We start from the raw sequence: 15,091 nt of genomic DNA, 5'->3' as shown, positions 1-15,091 counted from the left end.
CTAAAATAATCTAACTAACTCTCATACAGTTAATTCTGGAAAGGAAGATAAACCAACCTTGAAAAGCAGTCCCAGTAAGAAGAGAGTCAACACTGTAGAGAATTTCATTTTTTGGCTTCAATGTCTAAGACAGAGAAGACCACAGTCATTGATGAGAGAAGATATGTTGAGCACAAAAAGAGTAATGCAGTTATGAATTGAGAGAAGATATGTAGAGCACAAATAGAGTAACGCATTTATGAATTGGCTGACAACTGTAATAGTTACATAATTTACATATCCTCTTTTATCATTATATATGCACTGCAACCAGGGTATTTTTATGAGTTAAAGTATATGCAAATTAATTGAGGAACCCTTCAGAGATTGAGCCTTATTAGTGCCATAGTGTTTACCTACTCGATTATATTTAATGCCACTCTAAAATTTTCATTTTTGGAAGCTTATTGGAGTCTTTGGTATTTTATTATAGGAGTATTTTTTTTACATTGAAATACACAACCTCATTGTCTACTGATGATTTACTCATCTACTCATATTTTCCAAATCTCTATTAAAAAGCAATGACATGACATATATTTTACTTTAAAGTCATGTTTCCAAATACTTAGTAGCAATTTTGGGTCCATCATCTTAATGCTGCATTGACCCGAACAAAAAGTATCACTCATTATAAGCCTGTTTTTCATTCTTTCCTTCATAAACAATCAGTGGAAATATAGCTTTGAAATATTAATGGTTGGGTCTTATGTCTAGATTTCTAGATTACATCTAGATTAAATACTTTCCTTTAACATCTGAATTAAATAGTTGGTCACTAAAATCTAAAAATGCAGAATAAACTTTAAATATGCCCTTACCGTTATTAAATAATCTTTTTCTTCTTAAAAAAGAATTCAGAACTACATTGGTATTCACAAGAAACCCTTCTGTCCTACACCACAGGATCCAAGTATCAAAACATTCAATATAAAATTTATTTTACCAGTTTCATAAAACCCTAAGGAAAATTGAAATCTCTGTCTCAATAATTTGGTGACTGACGGCTGACTATTTCTCTCTTATTCCTTGCAACAGTATTCTCAGTGTGGTAGGCTAGCTGCACTCTGCTCTAGAAGGCAAATACAGTAGTCACTTCCTCAAATAGGCTCTGCACAGAGTAAAGAGTTGTATGGCCCATAAACCTATTTGCATTGCACATTACACATAAGGTAATAACAGTAACTTGGTGTTGCCTTAATTTGACTTTCAAAAATACCCTCCAAAGCCTTCATCAAATCATCAGATCGTTAATTTTGCATTGCAAACAAACTTCCCCCTTCTAGTAATGATAATTTCAACTATCAACACACTTTTATACACAGATAGTTAGTTCATTTAAATGTATAACTTAGCTAAATGTGTAACAACTAAATGTGTAACTTAGATCCTAAATATCTCAATCGTCTACCCCAAAGTTTAACCAGCTATATACTGAACAAATCTCTTCATCCACAGCAGATCACATAAACTGCTAAACTCTGCAGTGGTAATATAAGATATAAGATCACTTTAGGGCAAAGTTCCATAGTCATAAAAGCACATAGTTTGTACACTTCCATCTAAGGCACATAGAACCAAATGCTATATAATTTTGAAAGTTCTTTCTTTCAACACTTATGCTCCCTACACTAAAGCAGGGCAAACTGAACTCAAATTGTATGCTACCTGCCATTTACCACAGAAATAGCTTTTTAAAGACATGATATACTGTACATTTGTTCTATATTCACTTTTAAATATTTGTTTTTAAATATCTGAATATTTATATACATGTTTTCCAAAGGATTAGAACATTTCAGACAGAAGTCGTCATCAACCTTTCAACCAAAGTTTATATAAATAAACATCTTCACTCTCCCAGACTAATGGATGTATAAGTAGACTTTCTGTTATCTGGTCACAGCAGAATAGAATGAATTATTAGGTCTTTTATGTCCTGTTACTTTAATTGAGGCAAGCAAATGTAAACACGTTTGCTGATTAACTTCATTAAAAATGGGTAAAAATGTAATTTAATTATTAATTCTATAAAAATAAACCCATATGCTAAATGTGTTTATGACTACAGCACTAGTCTTGCCTGAATAATAGCTGTGAGTTGAGTTCTTTTCTTCACTTCACTTTTCTTCACAGTTCTTTTCTTCACTAATCATGGAGAGCATATCCTGTTCTGATGCAATGGTTGGCTTGCTACAATCATCTTCACCATCAAATCTTTTTCCCAAACACTTTATAAATTTTATAACAACTTACACAGAGATCTGAAGCAGAGGCATAACCTCTAGAACAATCCCATTCCAACCATACCCAGGCACATGCACACGCACACACACACACACACACACACACACACACACATAAAACAAATTGTCAAATTGATTTTTATGAGTTACAGAAACTAAGACACTTGTACACCCTTTTCTCAATCAGCCAGAACATACCTAATTAATTTACAGAAACTGGCTCCTCTACTATACTTTAATGTTTAAAGAGGTATCATAACATCCTTCACCCAGCACTTATGGGTGTTTTGGAGACTTCAGGTGCTAAAATAAATCTAGGCTAGAAGAAATTATAATGATATAATCCTGTTTTGAGGGACAGTCTACTCTTTTGCTGCTGGAAGCACACCGAGAACTGCCACAATGGGGTCTGGCTCCACCTCAGCTCCATGCACATAGGAAGGTGATTCAAATATTTTGTCTGTTCCTAAAATATTTTGCATGACTAGAATATGTGGCCATTCAAAGCAAATTTCTCATTAGATTAGTGCAAGCTGTGTACTACTATCTGAAAAGATGCACATTACATTTGTTTAATCTTGGGGACAACTAATTAAAGCAACTGGAGAATTAAACAAACATGGTGCTTCTCCCATGGTGGCCCACAATGGACCTGCACAATCAAATATTTAACAAAAATGTCTGTAGCTTCTTGGCTTGATTTTCTAATGTACAGTTTCTGTCTGACTCAGATTGGGCTTGATGTCACTTTTTCCCTGCTATAGACAGTATATCTATACTGAGGCAAAACAAAGAGAAGTCTAAAGCTAAAGCTCCTTCAGTCTGCTCATCAGCACAGATTTATATTACACCGAACTGAAGGAATCTTCCATTGCTTTTCTTTTCAATGGACATTCTAAGTTTCATAACTTGTTCATCCTTTTTTTCCACTGTGTCCAGTAAAATTTTCAAAAGCTCAAAGACATTCATTTGGAGATAAAAAAAACCCTATACCTTCCTGGCCTATCTGATACTCATACTGATACTTATCAGTGGACTATCATCAGTTATAGTTTATCCAGCATTATTCGAAGAGGAAAGGGTTTGAGTGTTTGTCAATTGAAGAGGCATGATTAATGTATTATTCATATCAATATTAATATGAACATTGCTTATAAAATATTTTTGGTAATTGTTATTGTAATAGCCCCCCCCCCCCCCCCCAAAAAAAAAACGAACTCCCACTCATTTACACAAACAAATTAGTTTAGAGAATATTTAAAAATATTTTTCATATTTAATAAAGATATGATCTCCTGTAGCTGTAGACTACATCTACAGTTCACATTATTCTATGTCTATTTCCTTGACATATTACAATATGATCTCTCAAGTGGCCTTTACAGTTTGCTTGGTTGCATATGTTGATCTTATATTTCTGTGTGTTTTGCTGCTTTTTATTGTCTCTGTATTATCTTTACTCTTGGCCTCACCCTAAACCAGTTTGATACTTGGAAAGATGCAATAGAGACATATCACATCACATACTAAAAGCAACTTTGGTATTTGTCATATTATCAGAAGACTGCCTACCATCGTGCCTCCTTTTGTCAGATGTTTTTGTTAAATAAATACAGAAGATTACCTGAAGAGTGAAGTGCTAGGTGTACCCCCAAACAGTAGATGGTATTTTAGTGTTTATAGGTTTGGGGTTCAAAAATTAGGTTTTAAATTTAGCAGTTTGGTAAAACAGCCACAGTGTTGTGAAAAGATTTGCCTATGTTGCCTATTTATTTTTATGAGTGCAAATAAAACAGCAGCAGTAGTCTGACAGTACTTTTGATATGGATGAATACAGTAGAAAGTACTTTCTTTAGTTTTATACATTAGAGAGGTATGGGACTTTTAGATTCAGCATTTTCCTTTTCCAATTCATATTTCAGCAGTTTCACTATTTGGCAGGAAGATACACTACCCTTGTTTGGTGAATCAACTTTAACTGTCTAGACTGTATCAGATCCCATTTCTCACGCACTCATAGCACCTCCAATTACAACTGTATGAAGAATACAGTCAGCTCATAGTTTTCAGGGAATACTTAAACATTTCATTACATGTTGCTGCTGTTTTTTTTTCTTCCATTAATCTGCATGTTGCTGGTGTTTCCTGGGACGCTCCCAAGGTAACTGACACAGCAAGAATCTGCAAGGTAACAGCACAAAAAATTACTATTTTGAACTGAACCACCAACAGTTAGACAAATCTGAGTCAGTAGTAGAGGAAGGTTTAAATTGGGAGATTTAATGGCTAGTCTAAAACACATATTTTATTGCCGTGCCACCAAATTAATATGAAGGACCGCTTTTAATAAATAGGAGGAAATAAATTATGCAAACTTTTAATGTTTCTATGGATCTGGCCACCATAACAATAATGGAACCAGTTCCAGAGACGGCCATGCAATCAAAAGCCACAGCACAATTTTAGCCACATTTCCCAGTTGATGTAGCATACTTATTTTTTTCATTCACCGCATCATCTTTTGTCCATAAAACTGCTTTTAAGGGCTTCTGACTCACCGCCATAGTTTATTGGCCCACTGTAATATGGTTTTCCTTTCTACTTTTTCATGTTGAGAGGCTTATGCTTTTGAAGACAACTAAGAAGCAAGGTGTTCAGTTTTGGGTGATTTTAATTAGTTTTACATTTTCTCCAAACAAGCACTATCTTGGACAGCCTGGGATCTCTCCTTATAACTTGCAAATTAAATGAGAAAATAATTTCTGTTCATAAAGCAGTTTTAATACAGTACCATAATTCTGCAGAATTGTCCACACACAATTATACCATCATAAATCCAATACCACTACACCCCTACTAACAAATGATATGATTTTTGATTATATGTCACACTGATGTTTCCTGCTCCAAATAAGCAACCTGAGATAATGGTTGAAAGGTCTTTCTCTCTTCCTCCTTTGCAGTGTTTCTCTCTGTTCGGACAGGACCATTTGTTTGTTCCTGGCATGTACCAATTTGCTGGAAAGACAGAAATACACAGTGCAATCAGTACTTGCAAAACAGAACAATGTATGTCAATATAATATTGCAACATTGCATTTGATGGAAGATGTGTCCATTTTACCCTCTGCTCTCGGGAGCCAACACAAGATTTGGGCCTCAAAAGCTTTTGCATTAAATCCTGTGCCTTATCCATTAGAGGATAGACTGTACCTGCTACCAACTCTCCTTGTTTCATTGGACCTAATGAAGCACAGACATGTTAGAAAGCTTTATTTTTTATGCCACTCCAAAAGTACATAAAAGCTTTCTACTAAAGATAAAATTATCATGTAGCATTTTTGATGCAAAAAATGGACCTATACAAATTAATATGCCAAACCTGTGATGAGACTAACAATAAGTCCAATAAGAATCACAACGGAGGAATTGAGTGCACTGTACCACATGTATGAAAGTGAATAGAGAGCATATAAGCCCACAGGTTTACTGAAAGCAGAAAAATAAAGAAAAACAGAATGAGACAAAAAAGTACTTTGTAATTCAGAAAACAGAAGAATATAATACAAAAATGGATTTTCTCACCAAAGAACAAATAGAGATATACATTATTTCTAAAAATGTAAACAGTTTAATACATTATTTTCAAGTTAAGAAAAAGATAGTGTCTTTTCTGCTAGACTCTTGCTCATCACTTACTCTTTTTCCACTACCTCAAGTGATGAACGGTCAGAGTGCTGGCACCCAGCCCGAGGGACACGCCCACACACACTCCCTATACCTGCCCCATTCCAAGTAACCTGATTATTGAACATGAGCACCTGTGCTTTTCCCTTTTGTTCTTTCTCCTGTTTAATCCCACAGGTCCTCGAGTGTTACATATTGATCATCCATACAGTGCCAAAGAGGAGTTATAGCCTGCTCTTCAGCCTCTCTGTCCTTCAAATCATTACTACTAGCATGTTTTGCTTTTTTTTTTACTGTCTATCCATTGTGCTCTTTCCTTGCTGTTCTTCAATACGGAGAATAAAGAAATTCCTTATTCACACTCGTGTCTCACTCCCTCCCTGTCACCATCACTAGAACACTATGTGATATAATGGAAGTCAACTGACTTAGCCCATGTCAAGGCAGTAGCATTCCAAAAAAGGCTTATGGTATACCAAAAAAAGTATTCCTTATCAATGTTAATAAGAAGAAGCAGAAAAAGAAGAAGAAGAAAAAGCCTTCAATCAGGCAGTAAACAGAAGGCCAAGCATTAAAAAAGTACCATGATAAAGGATTCAAAACAAGGTGCTCTCACACAAGTTCTTGCAAACAATGGGCATAAACATATAAAAATGTTGAACATCCAGATGCGTTTTCTACATAGTCATGACTACATCAATCAAGAAACAGAAGCATCCAAACTTTATGAAGCCAGAAAGACGTTGATAAAACCTGTAAGGTCAACATTGTCAATGACTGAAAAATGGGAAAATAAGTATCCATCAACATTTTCCAGAACAATGGAAAATGCATAAACATATTGCGTAAACATATCAATCACAATGTCTGCCTATATATTGCAATAAAGCACCAAAATCATCTAAGAAATAAAAGGTGGAACATATTGCCATGGTCAGATAAGTAAAAAAAATATAACTTTTTGGTTTAATTGGTAAGCTTTATGATTGCCATAGATCACACAAATCATGTTTCAGTTAGAACCACTCCTGTAATGAAACCCCTGAGAGTCAGCAACTTGCTACCCAGTTGTTGCTCAGCAGTAGGGACTGGAAGGTTTGAAGCTTCAATATGAATAGACTAAAATTCCTGTAAATATTACCAGAAATCTTTGTAAAACATTACATGAAAGGCACAAAGCAAAAACTCCCTTGGAATGAATCTCACTGAGAATGGTGGAGGAACTTAAAGGAGCTCGAACATTTATGTCAAGAGCAATGGCTAAAAACCATGTACGAAGCTGAACTTATGACCCCTCACCCCAGCCACAACATGGTGTCTCTTTCACTCAAATAACCCGTGAATGAATCTCAATGATATTTCAAGAGTAAAGGGAAAGCTGGTTCCCAGGGTGGTATGTCAGCAGATTACCTTGGTTCATCAGTGATGGGAGCCAAGGCAGTAGTCACTGTGGCCATGATGGCATTCTCTGTTGCTGCCATATCAGTGCAGTTATTTGGCCTTACAGTGGTGATGCTTGGTATCTGTGTTACAAATCCACCAATACCAACCCAAAAGGCCAGGACCAGACCAGCAACCAGCCCCGTCACAGCACCCTGCAAGAAAAACAAAGATATTTATTTCTGCAAGGCTGCTTATTGGTAAGTACAAGATATTCTGCCAGTGATACTTACAGTGCTATTGGCCAAAGGGAAAAATATCCCTAGACAGAAGACACCCAGTAAGGGACCTCCTACCATCCCAAAGATACTCAGTGCTGCCTTGAAATGAGCAATGTAGAATGTATGTAGAATGTACAGGGAAAGCTGGATGACTGAAATAAGTTTCATTATATTTCAGTGCATTATTTACTATTTATTTGTTACAGAAGATATTTAATTTGGTTAAAGAAGTACATCTAATTAGCTAACTGTGGCAAAAAACACTTACCTGCAAAACTGAACCGTTCATCAAATGGATAACATAGGCCATAACAAGACAGACAAGGCCATATGCAAAGGCTAAAATGGGAATATAATCAAAATTATTATATGCATGCTAGATAAGTTATAAATACTCTTGAAGTAATCTATTAGGCTTTGATGTTCTGAACAATGTATTACAAAATGAGGCATTTCCTGTGTAAAACCTCAATTCTATTACAAATGATCAAAATATTAGGTAAACAAAATAGCTATGTATATTGACTCACTAAGTATCTTGGACAGTAGAGTGGCTCTAGTCTCCACCATAGAGGGATAATGTGGTTTGATCAGATCCTCCATTGTTACTGTAGCCAAGGAACTGAAGGCTGATGATATTGTGCTTTAGGAAAAGAATGGCATTCGCAAATGAATGCAAATATATAATATGGCATTCTACTGAACAATTTAATCTCATTCTTTAAATTGATGTTGATTTGGAAGAAATTAGCCAGTGTAGTCAGGGCACTTCCAACCTGTATAATAAATGAAATAGTTGCCCCTCTGACTTGGCAACTTTATGATAAGTAACTGAATGGTGCTCTTAAGAACAGAAAAATGAAAAAGGAAAAACAAATATAATCAGAGGGGTTAAAGCTCAAAATACTGGGCTTTTATTGTTCAGACACCCACCATTTTTAAGAGACGCATTCACTTCCTTAGCCTAATGTCAGTAGCTAACCTTACCACTGATTTGGTGCTGACTCAGTTTGCCACACTACACAGTGGCTTGGAAATATTGGCCATATTCCTCCAAATGCTTTTCACATTTACAAGCACATTTACTAGGTACCAGAAATATATTTCAATCTGGATTATCAATTATTTGTGGCATGGCTTCTCATATATACTTTTTTCCTGAGGTGATTAGGGCTCCAAATTCACCAGGAAAATTACCATACAGATATGTTAAAGTCCTACAGAAAGCTTCTTTAAAATGGAATAGTTTGGTCATACCTTAGAGAGGCACTGAACAAGCATGCAACAAACAAACCAGGTAGTCCAGAGAAGTCCTGCAGCATGTCCATAATGAAATATAGGACCATCTGCAGTGTAACAATCACATGAATGTTACAAGAGCAAAACAAATGGAACATGAACATGAACATTACAAATAGAACATGGATATTGTCTCTACAGTGCCATACATTCCTGTGTGTAATATTCTGTGATGCTGACCTGGTCTTTGGAAGTGATGTACTGGTTGTCTAAAGGGCTGTTGTCACTGTAACATGCAAACATAACAAGCCCCATTACACAGCTGAGACCCAATGCAATCTGAAGACAGGGAAACACCATGTAGCATGACCTGCAAGACAGTGTAAAGGCCTTTGTTCAGCTTTGATACTACTTTTATGACCAATATAACCAGTTGGAACATTGCATTTACAGTTTATAGAAGACTTACATCACGGCCTCTTTCTCTGTGCGAGAACTGAGGTACCTCTGCACCTGTGTCTGGTTCACCCCATACAGAGACAGCATCAGAAATACTCCACCAAGCGCTAACGTCCAGAATGTGTGCCTCACAGTGGGGTCTGGATTTAGGCTTTCAGAACACACAGATACAGTCAAAGAACCCATCACATACGGAAAATGTTTAAACAGAATGATCCTACAAATGTTTACTAGTAAACATCGGTCAAACATTTCCTTGCATTGAATGAAGAAAGGTTCCTCACTCGATGCCTGAGATGCGATTGCCCTCTATGACTTTCCTCCAGATGTGCGAGAGGCCGCCAGCCTGCTGCACACCCACTATGATGACAGCCAGCTGACCAGCGAACATCACCACTGTCTGAAACACATCTGTCCAGATCACTGCCTTCAGTCCTCCCTGCAAGATAACAAGAAACCACTGAAGGGAAAGTCACCATGGTTTCACTAGTACAAAAATGTAAAAACTTGAAAATAATAATAAACATTTTGTTTACCAAAGCTGTGTATATTGTGCATACTAGTCCAGTTGCCAATACTGCACCCCATAAGTGAAAGCCAGTAACTAAAGGTAGAATTGGAGGACATAAAACTATGTAAAGATGTACAGTATTATAAATAAGGAATATATGAATATGTAGAAATATTGAATATTTTATAGTTCACATGCCCTTGTCTGGTAATGATAATAGGATAACTTTCTTTTGTCATTTCATACTAAATTCAAAGAGCCTTACCTGCATTAAGTGCAAGGGCAGGGGTATAAATGCCAACACCCATGTAAATGATCTGCATGGAAATGAAGGGACCTTAAGCAAATCTAAAGTGTTTATCTTTAGGCACCATAAACCTCTAAACTGGAACTTACCATCTGAAAAATAAAGGTAATTGTTCCACAGATTCGCACTGCTTTACAGAAACGCAGTTCCAGATACTGAAATGCAGACATGACAAAAATTGATTAAAATGTTTTGGTACATTTATAACCTGCTAATGATATTCAGAGATACATGATATTCTTTTAACTGTTTGGAGATGCTCAAAGTGTCTTCACATATTTATAACCCACAGAAGGCCTATATTTCTATAATAAAATGTATTAGACAATTAGTAATGATTAACAGGCATTGGTTAATAAAGGCTAATTGGTTAGAATTATCAGTTAATAATGGCATACCTGGTAAGCACTAGTGAGATGCAGTCTGTAGAATACTGGAATGAAAATGTGTGCTGGGATAAGGAGTCCCAGAATGTAGGAGCAACCTATAAACCAGTACTGTGTACCATTGGTGAAAACTTCTGCTGGTGTGCCAACTATAGCAACCGCTGACTGGAAGGTGGCCATGAGGGACAGGGAAAGAGGCAGGCACTTCATGCTCTGGTCAGCCAGCAGGAATTCTCTTGTGGTTCTCTGCTGTCTTCCAGAGAGGGCATAGTATAGTCCTATGGCCATGGAAGCCACAAGTAGGAGAACAAACAGCACAAAGTCAATGGTACTGAAGTACTTCTGCTCAGTCACGTCCATTTCGGTGACGTCACGGCAGTCTGGAGAAACAAGCTCTCACTCTAGTAGCAGGTTTGCATTGTTTATTTGTCATCCATGTGGACTGATGAGTACCTGCAACTTCAAGAACAGTTACCAGTTAACAGTTAAGAACAGTTACCATTTATTATAATAATGAGTAATTCATAATAAACAAAATATTACATAAGAATTATATATATATATATATATATATATATATATATATATATATATATATATATATATATATAATATATATATATATAAAATTTGCAACATAATGTGATGGAGGCTATAATTATCATCACTACCATTAATTGGACATTTACGCGAACATATCTCAGTTAAAGGGACAATCTTTAAATGCAGGTGTTAAATGGCCAGTATAGACCGAAGACTCCAAGGGTTAGCTTCAGATTCGTATATAGAGGTCATTGAGATGTTGACGTTACGGTCTTAAGGTAAAAAGTAGGTTTAATAATCTCTACGATTATTGTAACATCGCTTACGAGTGTAGGATGTAGAGGCAACACTTCCTCGTTTACATGTATCTTATAAAAGGAATATCGTAGGTTTTACAACACATGTCGCCACTTAAGACACCGAGAAAATCGGTAGATAGCTAGCTAGCTGGTTAAATCTATAGTTGTTTTATTAGCTAGTTTGGTTTACCTACATAACACTACAGGATCCCCTAGACACACACACACTCGTTAGACAGATTAATGCTCGGCGTCAGGCTGCTTTGATTACCTTCGTTGTAATATGATTGCGCTAACTATTCTATAAAGTGCTCGTAACGACGACTCCCTTTTCTATTTAATGAGAATTCATGTGAACTCTTTAGAGCACAGTAGCCTGTGTCCATACTCATTAACGATCGATAAAATCATGAGCTGTGATAAATCGTGAAGTATATTCTCTGCGTAAATGGTATGACGTGCTGATGCTCTTGGGTATGTTGTTTTAGTTTAACGTCGTCTGTAGCTATGAGCTCACATCCGGGTTTTTGTTGTGGAAAGCGCCAGTTTTGAAGATTTTTTAAAACTTTGATCAAATGGAAAACGTGAGACAGCAAGGTAACTTCACGGTACTGGTGTTGCACCAGTAGCGTCATAATATGTTTATGTTGTAATAAATCAAAAGCTTGGATTAGCTAGCTAACGAGGTATGACTGTCCAGATATGTTTGTGTCTTTCCCCTGAAATCCTTTAGTTAAGTAACGTCACATTCTTGTTACCTCAGGTGTGCTTGACCACTTGATGATGTTAGAGAGGGCTGGAACAAGAAGAACGGAAAGGCCTCAGCATAGTCGTTTGGAGGAACTTCGTAATGCTATAGCAACACTTCGTGTGAAAAGAGACCGACTTCGCATTGAAACAGTAGCGGTAAAGGTAAGCAGCTAGTTAGCTAAGAATGAAGATAATTTATGTGCAGTCGGGTATGTTCTTATTTTGAAACTGACACTTTTTGTTATTATACAAATGACTTATGATCTTGCAATTTTAGAATCTAAAACAAAAAATGGACCAAGGGATGCCATTGGAAGATCATGATTATGGTGACTTATTGCAACTTGAGAAAGCTCTGCTAACGTCCAGGCATATGAAGCTCAAAGATCTTCAAAGTGCCCATTCTCTCATCGGTAAAAAAAACAACAAAAAAAAAAAACGTATTTGTATAGGTGTTGTCTATTACAATTTTAATCATGGGCATGTATTACAAATGCATTCTTTGTTTATATAATTCTTTTTATGACCCTTTTTAGCTGGGTATGACCTGATGGAGTGTAACCAAGGCAAAAGTGTGTGTGTGTCATTACACACTGCCTTTGAAGGAGTGTATGTAGAGACATATAACATGGAAGTGGATCTCACTCGCACAGTGCAGATCAGTCGTCACAATATACCTCCATATGTCCCACTGGAGATGATAGCCAAGCAGACTCTCCAGACTGACTTTAAAGGCTTCCTTCAAACCTTAAGCCTTCACCTCAATGCTTTAGCTGGTCGCAAACAGCAGATTTCCCTCATCATGGTATGATGTGTACGACCAATCACGGTTCTTCATGTAGATTTTTACTGAATTAAGCCTCAAATATTTACTAAACATTTTAAACTGCATATATTCATGTACTGTGGTCATGTGCTATGTTTGTGTTCAAATTCCTTTGTCTTTTTTGTTTATTGGGCTACAGGAGCTTGGTACAGTAAAAGTGATTGAGAGAAATCAACTGTGCAACTTTCTCATCCTCATGTGCAAAGCCCAAGAGGAGAGTGAAACAGTTCTGTGCACACTGGAGTATGGTGACCTCACCCGATACCTGCCCACCCGTGTCACTATTGAGAGTGAAAGTAAGATTTTCTGTGTATTGCTTTGATGAACGTGCTTGATACTGAATCAAATGTGGTTTGATAGCTATCAAAGAATAAAAAATAAATATGCCACCTTTTTAGATGCATTATGTATTCTACATTACATAATGTGCAATAATATTTACACTTTGAAGGTTACCATATTTTATATTTCTGTTTTGTTTTCATTTAAATTTTTATAGATACAACACTTGTAGAGTCCCAACAATGGAGGAAAAACCGGTTGTTGCTCCTGGAGTTTCCAGTCCATTGTGCTCTTTTAACCATGAGGAAAATGGGAAGCATTGCATAAATAAAACAGCAACACAGTTTGTTTAAAAAAACAAAAAAACAAATTGTGTTCATTTACACAATCAGCCTTTTAAAATGTTTAACATTTAGCTCAATTTCCAGAAATAAAAAAAGACACTTATTTGCAGGTCGCTGTTGCTCTTGACGCCTGAGGACAAAGGGAGTATGTGTTGAGCTAGAGTCATTAGCGGTGTGGCTGAATAGCAAAACAGAAGTGAGAGTCTGCAGAAATGAGGCAACTCAGAAATGGGTTCTAATATTTTCCGAATTACTTGCTGAGCATTTCTATAATAACCTTTCACAAGTAAACCTAGAATAGAAAGGTTCAGGAAGCTAGCAAAGAATGTTTACATACTGCATTAGTGTGCATGCAGCCTCAGATTGTTTCTAGAGTCCTAAGAAAAATCTGCATTTTCTTTTGAAGCTTTTCTCTGTGAAATTGTTTTAGTCTTTCCTTATTTTGTCTGTCTTGCTTTTCTTGGATTTCAAGCTCTTTCTGAGAAATGCTATCAATTAAGGCAATTTCTTTCAATTGTAGAATGGAAAATGGCTCCGTGTTATAACCCTTCCTTCTGTATCCTGTCTTAAGAGAGACGTAGGTGTGTTGCTGCAGGGCTGAATATGCTGATTTTGAGGACCTTGTTCCAGATTCCTGATCCCTTTCACATGAAAGGGATTTAGCTGAAAAAGTTCCTCTAACTGCAGGAGCAGATCTTGAGTAACGAATATTATGCAGATTATTTGTTGTCATTTTTGCTTCTGAGATAGTTCTCATTGCATTATTAATAGTTGCATAAGGTTCACAGACTCTCAAATGCAGCAACTTTTTTTGATCCTTCAATATAAGTTCTCTCTCTTGATAAAGTAATTTGAGGCTTAGTCTGTACTTTCTGTGAATTTCGTCCAGTTTCCACTGTAGATAAGTGTCCTCCTTGTGATTCATTAACCGCACATCCATGTATAGCAAAGACTTGGGTTGTTTAAAGCTTTCCTTTGTAGTCATTATGATCTATTTTCCTGATTTAAAAAAAATCAAAAGTGGATTGGTTGTAAGAGCTACACTGAAGGCAGTGTGTGTTGTAATGTATAATGTATGTCAAGTAAAGTCTAAATTCTGTTAAAGATGTTATTAGTAGATGGCTACAATTGTTAATAAATAAAATGGAAATGTACATACCTGAATTTTCATCTTTTTTTTTTTTTTTTAAACACTATTTCAGATGCCTTGTTTCAGATGCTGCACAGGAACAGACTGAAGGGTGTCTGCTGCTATGACACTTGTAAACATTGTGATACAGTCTAACCAGTTTCTTGCAGTATTCATTTGTCATTGTGTTTGGCAAGACAGGTTTTTAACATTAAATGTATTGAGATGTTAAATCATTGCACTTGTGTCGAGAGAGAGAGAGAAACACAAAAACACGAAAACGAGTAAACAAGGCTAAGATGCTCTAGGACCTCCAGATCCAGAGAGAAAGAAGTAGTGGTGAGCCAAGCAGCAGACCTTTGGCCTGTAACTCCTAAACTAGA

The 15,091-nt window shown here is 36.4% G+C and overlaps 2 protein-coding genes across 5 annotated transcripts; one reads left to right on the top strand and one right to left on the bottom strand.

The window, feature by feature from the left end:
• Positions 1 to 4,675: 4,675 nt before the first annotated feature.
• Positions 4,676 to 10,895, bottom strand: slc5a6b (solute carrier family 5 member 6). Its single transcript, XM_027002434.3, has 15 exons — positions 10,548 to 10,895; positions 10,239 to 10,304; positions 10,108 to 10,159; positions 9,868 to 9,935; positions 9,616 to 9,770; positions 9,342 to 9,482; positions 9,113 to 9,242; positions 8,891 to 8,979; positions 8,164 to 8,276; positions 7,902 to 7,972; positions 7,646 to 7,732; positions 7,383 to 7,567; positions 5,668 to 5,774; positions 5,410 to 5,528; positions 4,676 to 5,303 (listed from the first exon to the last, which is right to left on the bottom strand). The coding sequence occupies exons 1-15, from the start codon at positions 10,893 to 10,895 to the stop codon at positions 5,172 to 5,174; spliced, it is 1,863 nt and encodes a 620-aa protein (XP_026858235.2). The 3' UTR covers positions 4,676 to 5,171.
• On the top strand, positions 10,829 to 14,733 carry cenpo (centromere protein O). Of its 4 annotated transcripts, XM_081721185.1 has the most exons (7): positions 11,257 to 11,356; positions 11,866 to 11,974; positions 12,141 to 12,289; positions 12,405 to 12,540; positions 12,664 to 12,932; positions 13,093 to 13,249; positions 13,453 to 14,733. In XM_081721185.1, exons 2-7 carry the CDS (start codon positions 11,953 to 11,955, stop codon positions 13,560 to 13,562), a joined length of 843 nt encoding a protein of 280 aa, XP_081577311.1. In that variant the 5' UTR covers positions 11,257 to 11,356; positions 11,866 to 11,952; the 3' UTR covers positions 13,563 to 14,733. The 4 variants fall into 4 exon arrangements, with proteins under 4 accessions (XP_081577312.1, XP_026858236.3, XP_026858238.3 ...); XM_081721186.1 differs by lacking the exons at positions 11,257 to 11,356; positions 11,866 to 11,974 and adding an exon at positions 10,829 to 10,946; XM_027002435.3 differs by lacking the exons at positions 11,257 to 11,356; positions 11,866 to 11,974 and adding an exon at positions 10,932 to 11,019.
• The last annotated feature ends 358 nt before the right edge of the window (positions 14,734 to 15,091 follow it).

Source organism: Electrophorus electricus, chromosome 10, assembly GCF_041902795.1.
Source record: "Electrophorus electricus isolate QZ-2024a chromosome 10, ASM4190279v1, whole genome shotgun sequence".
Taxonomy (NCBI): domain Eukaryota; kingdom Metazoa; phylum Chordata; class Actinopteri; order Gymnotiformes; family Gymnotidae; genus Electrophorus; species Electrophorus electricus.
Note: the sequence above shows the minus strand (reverse complement) of the source record. Positions and strands in the feature narration are given on the sequence as shown.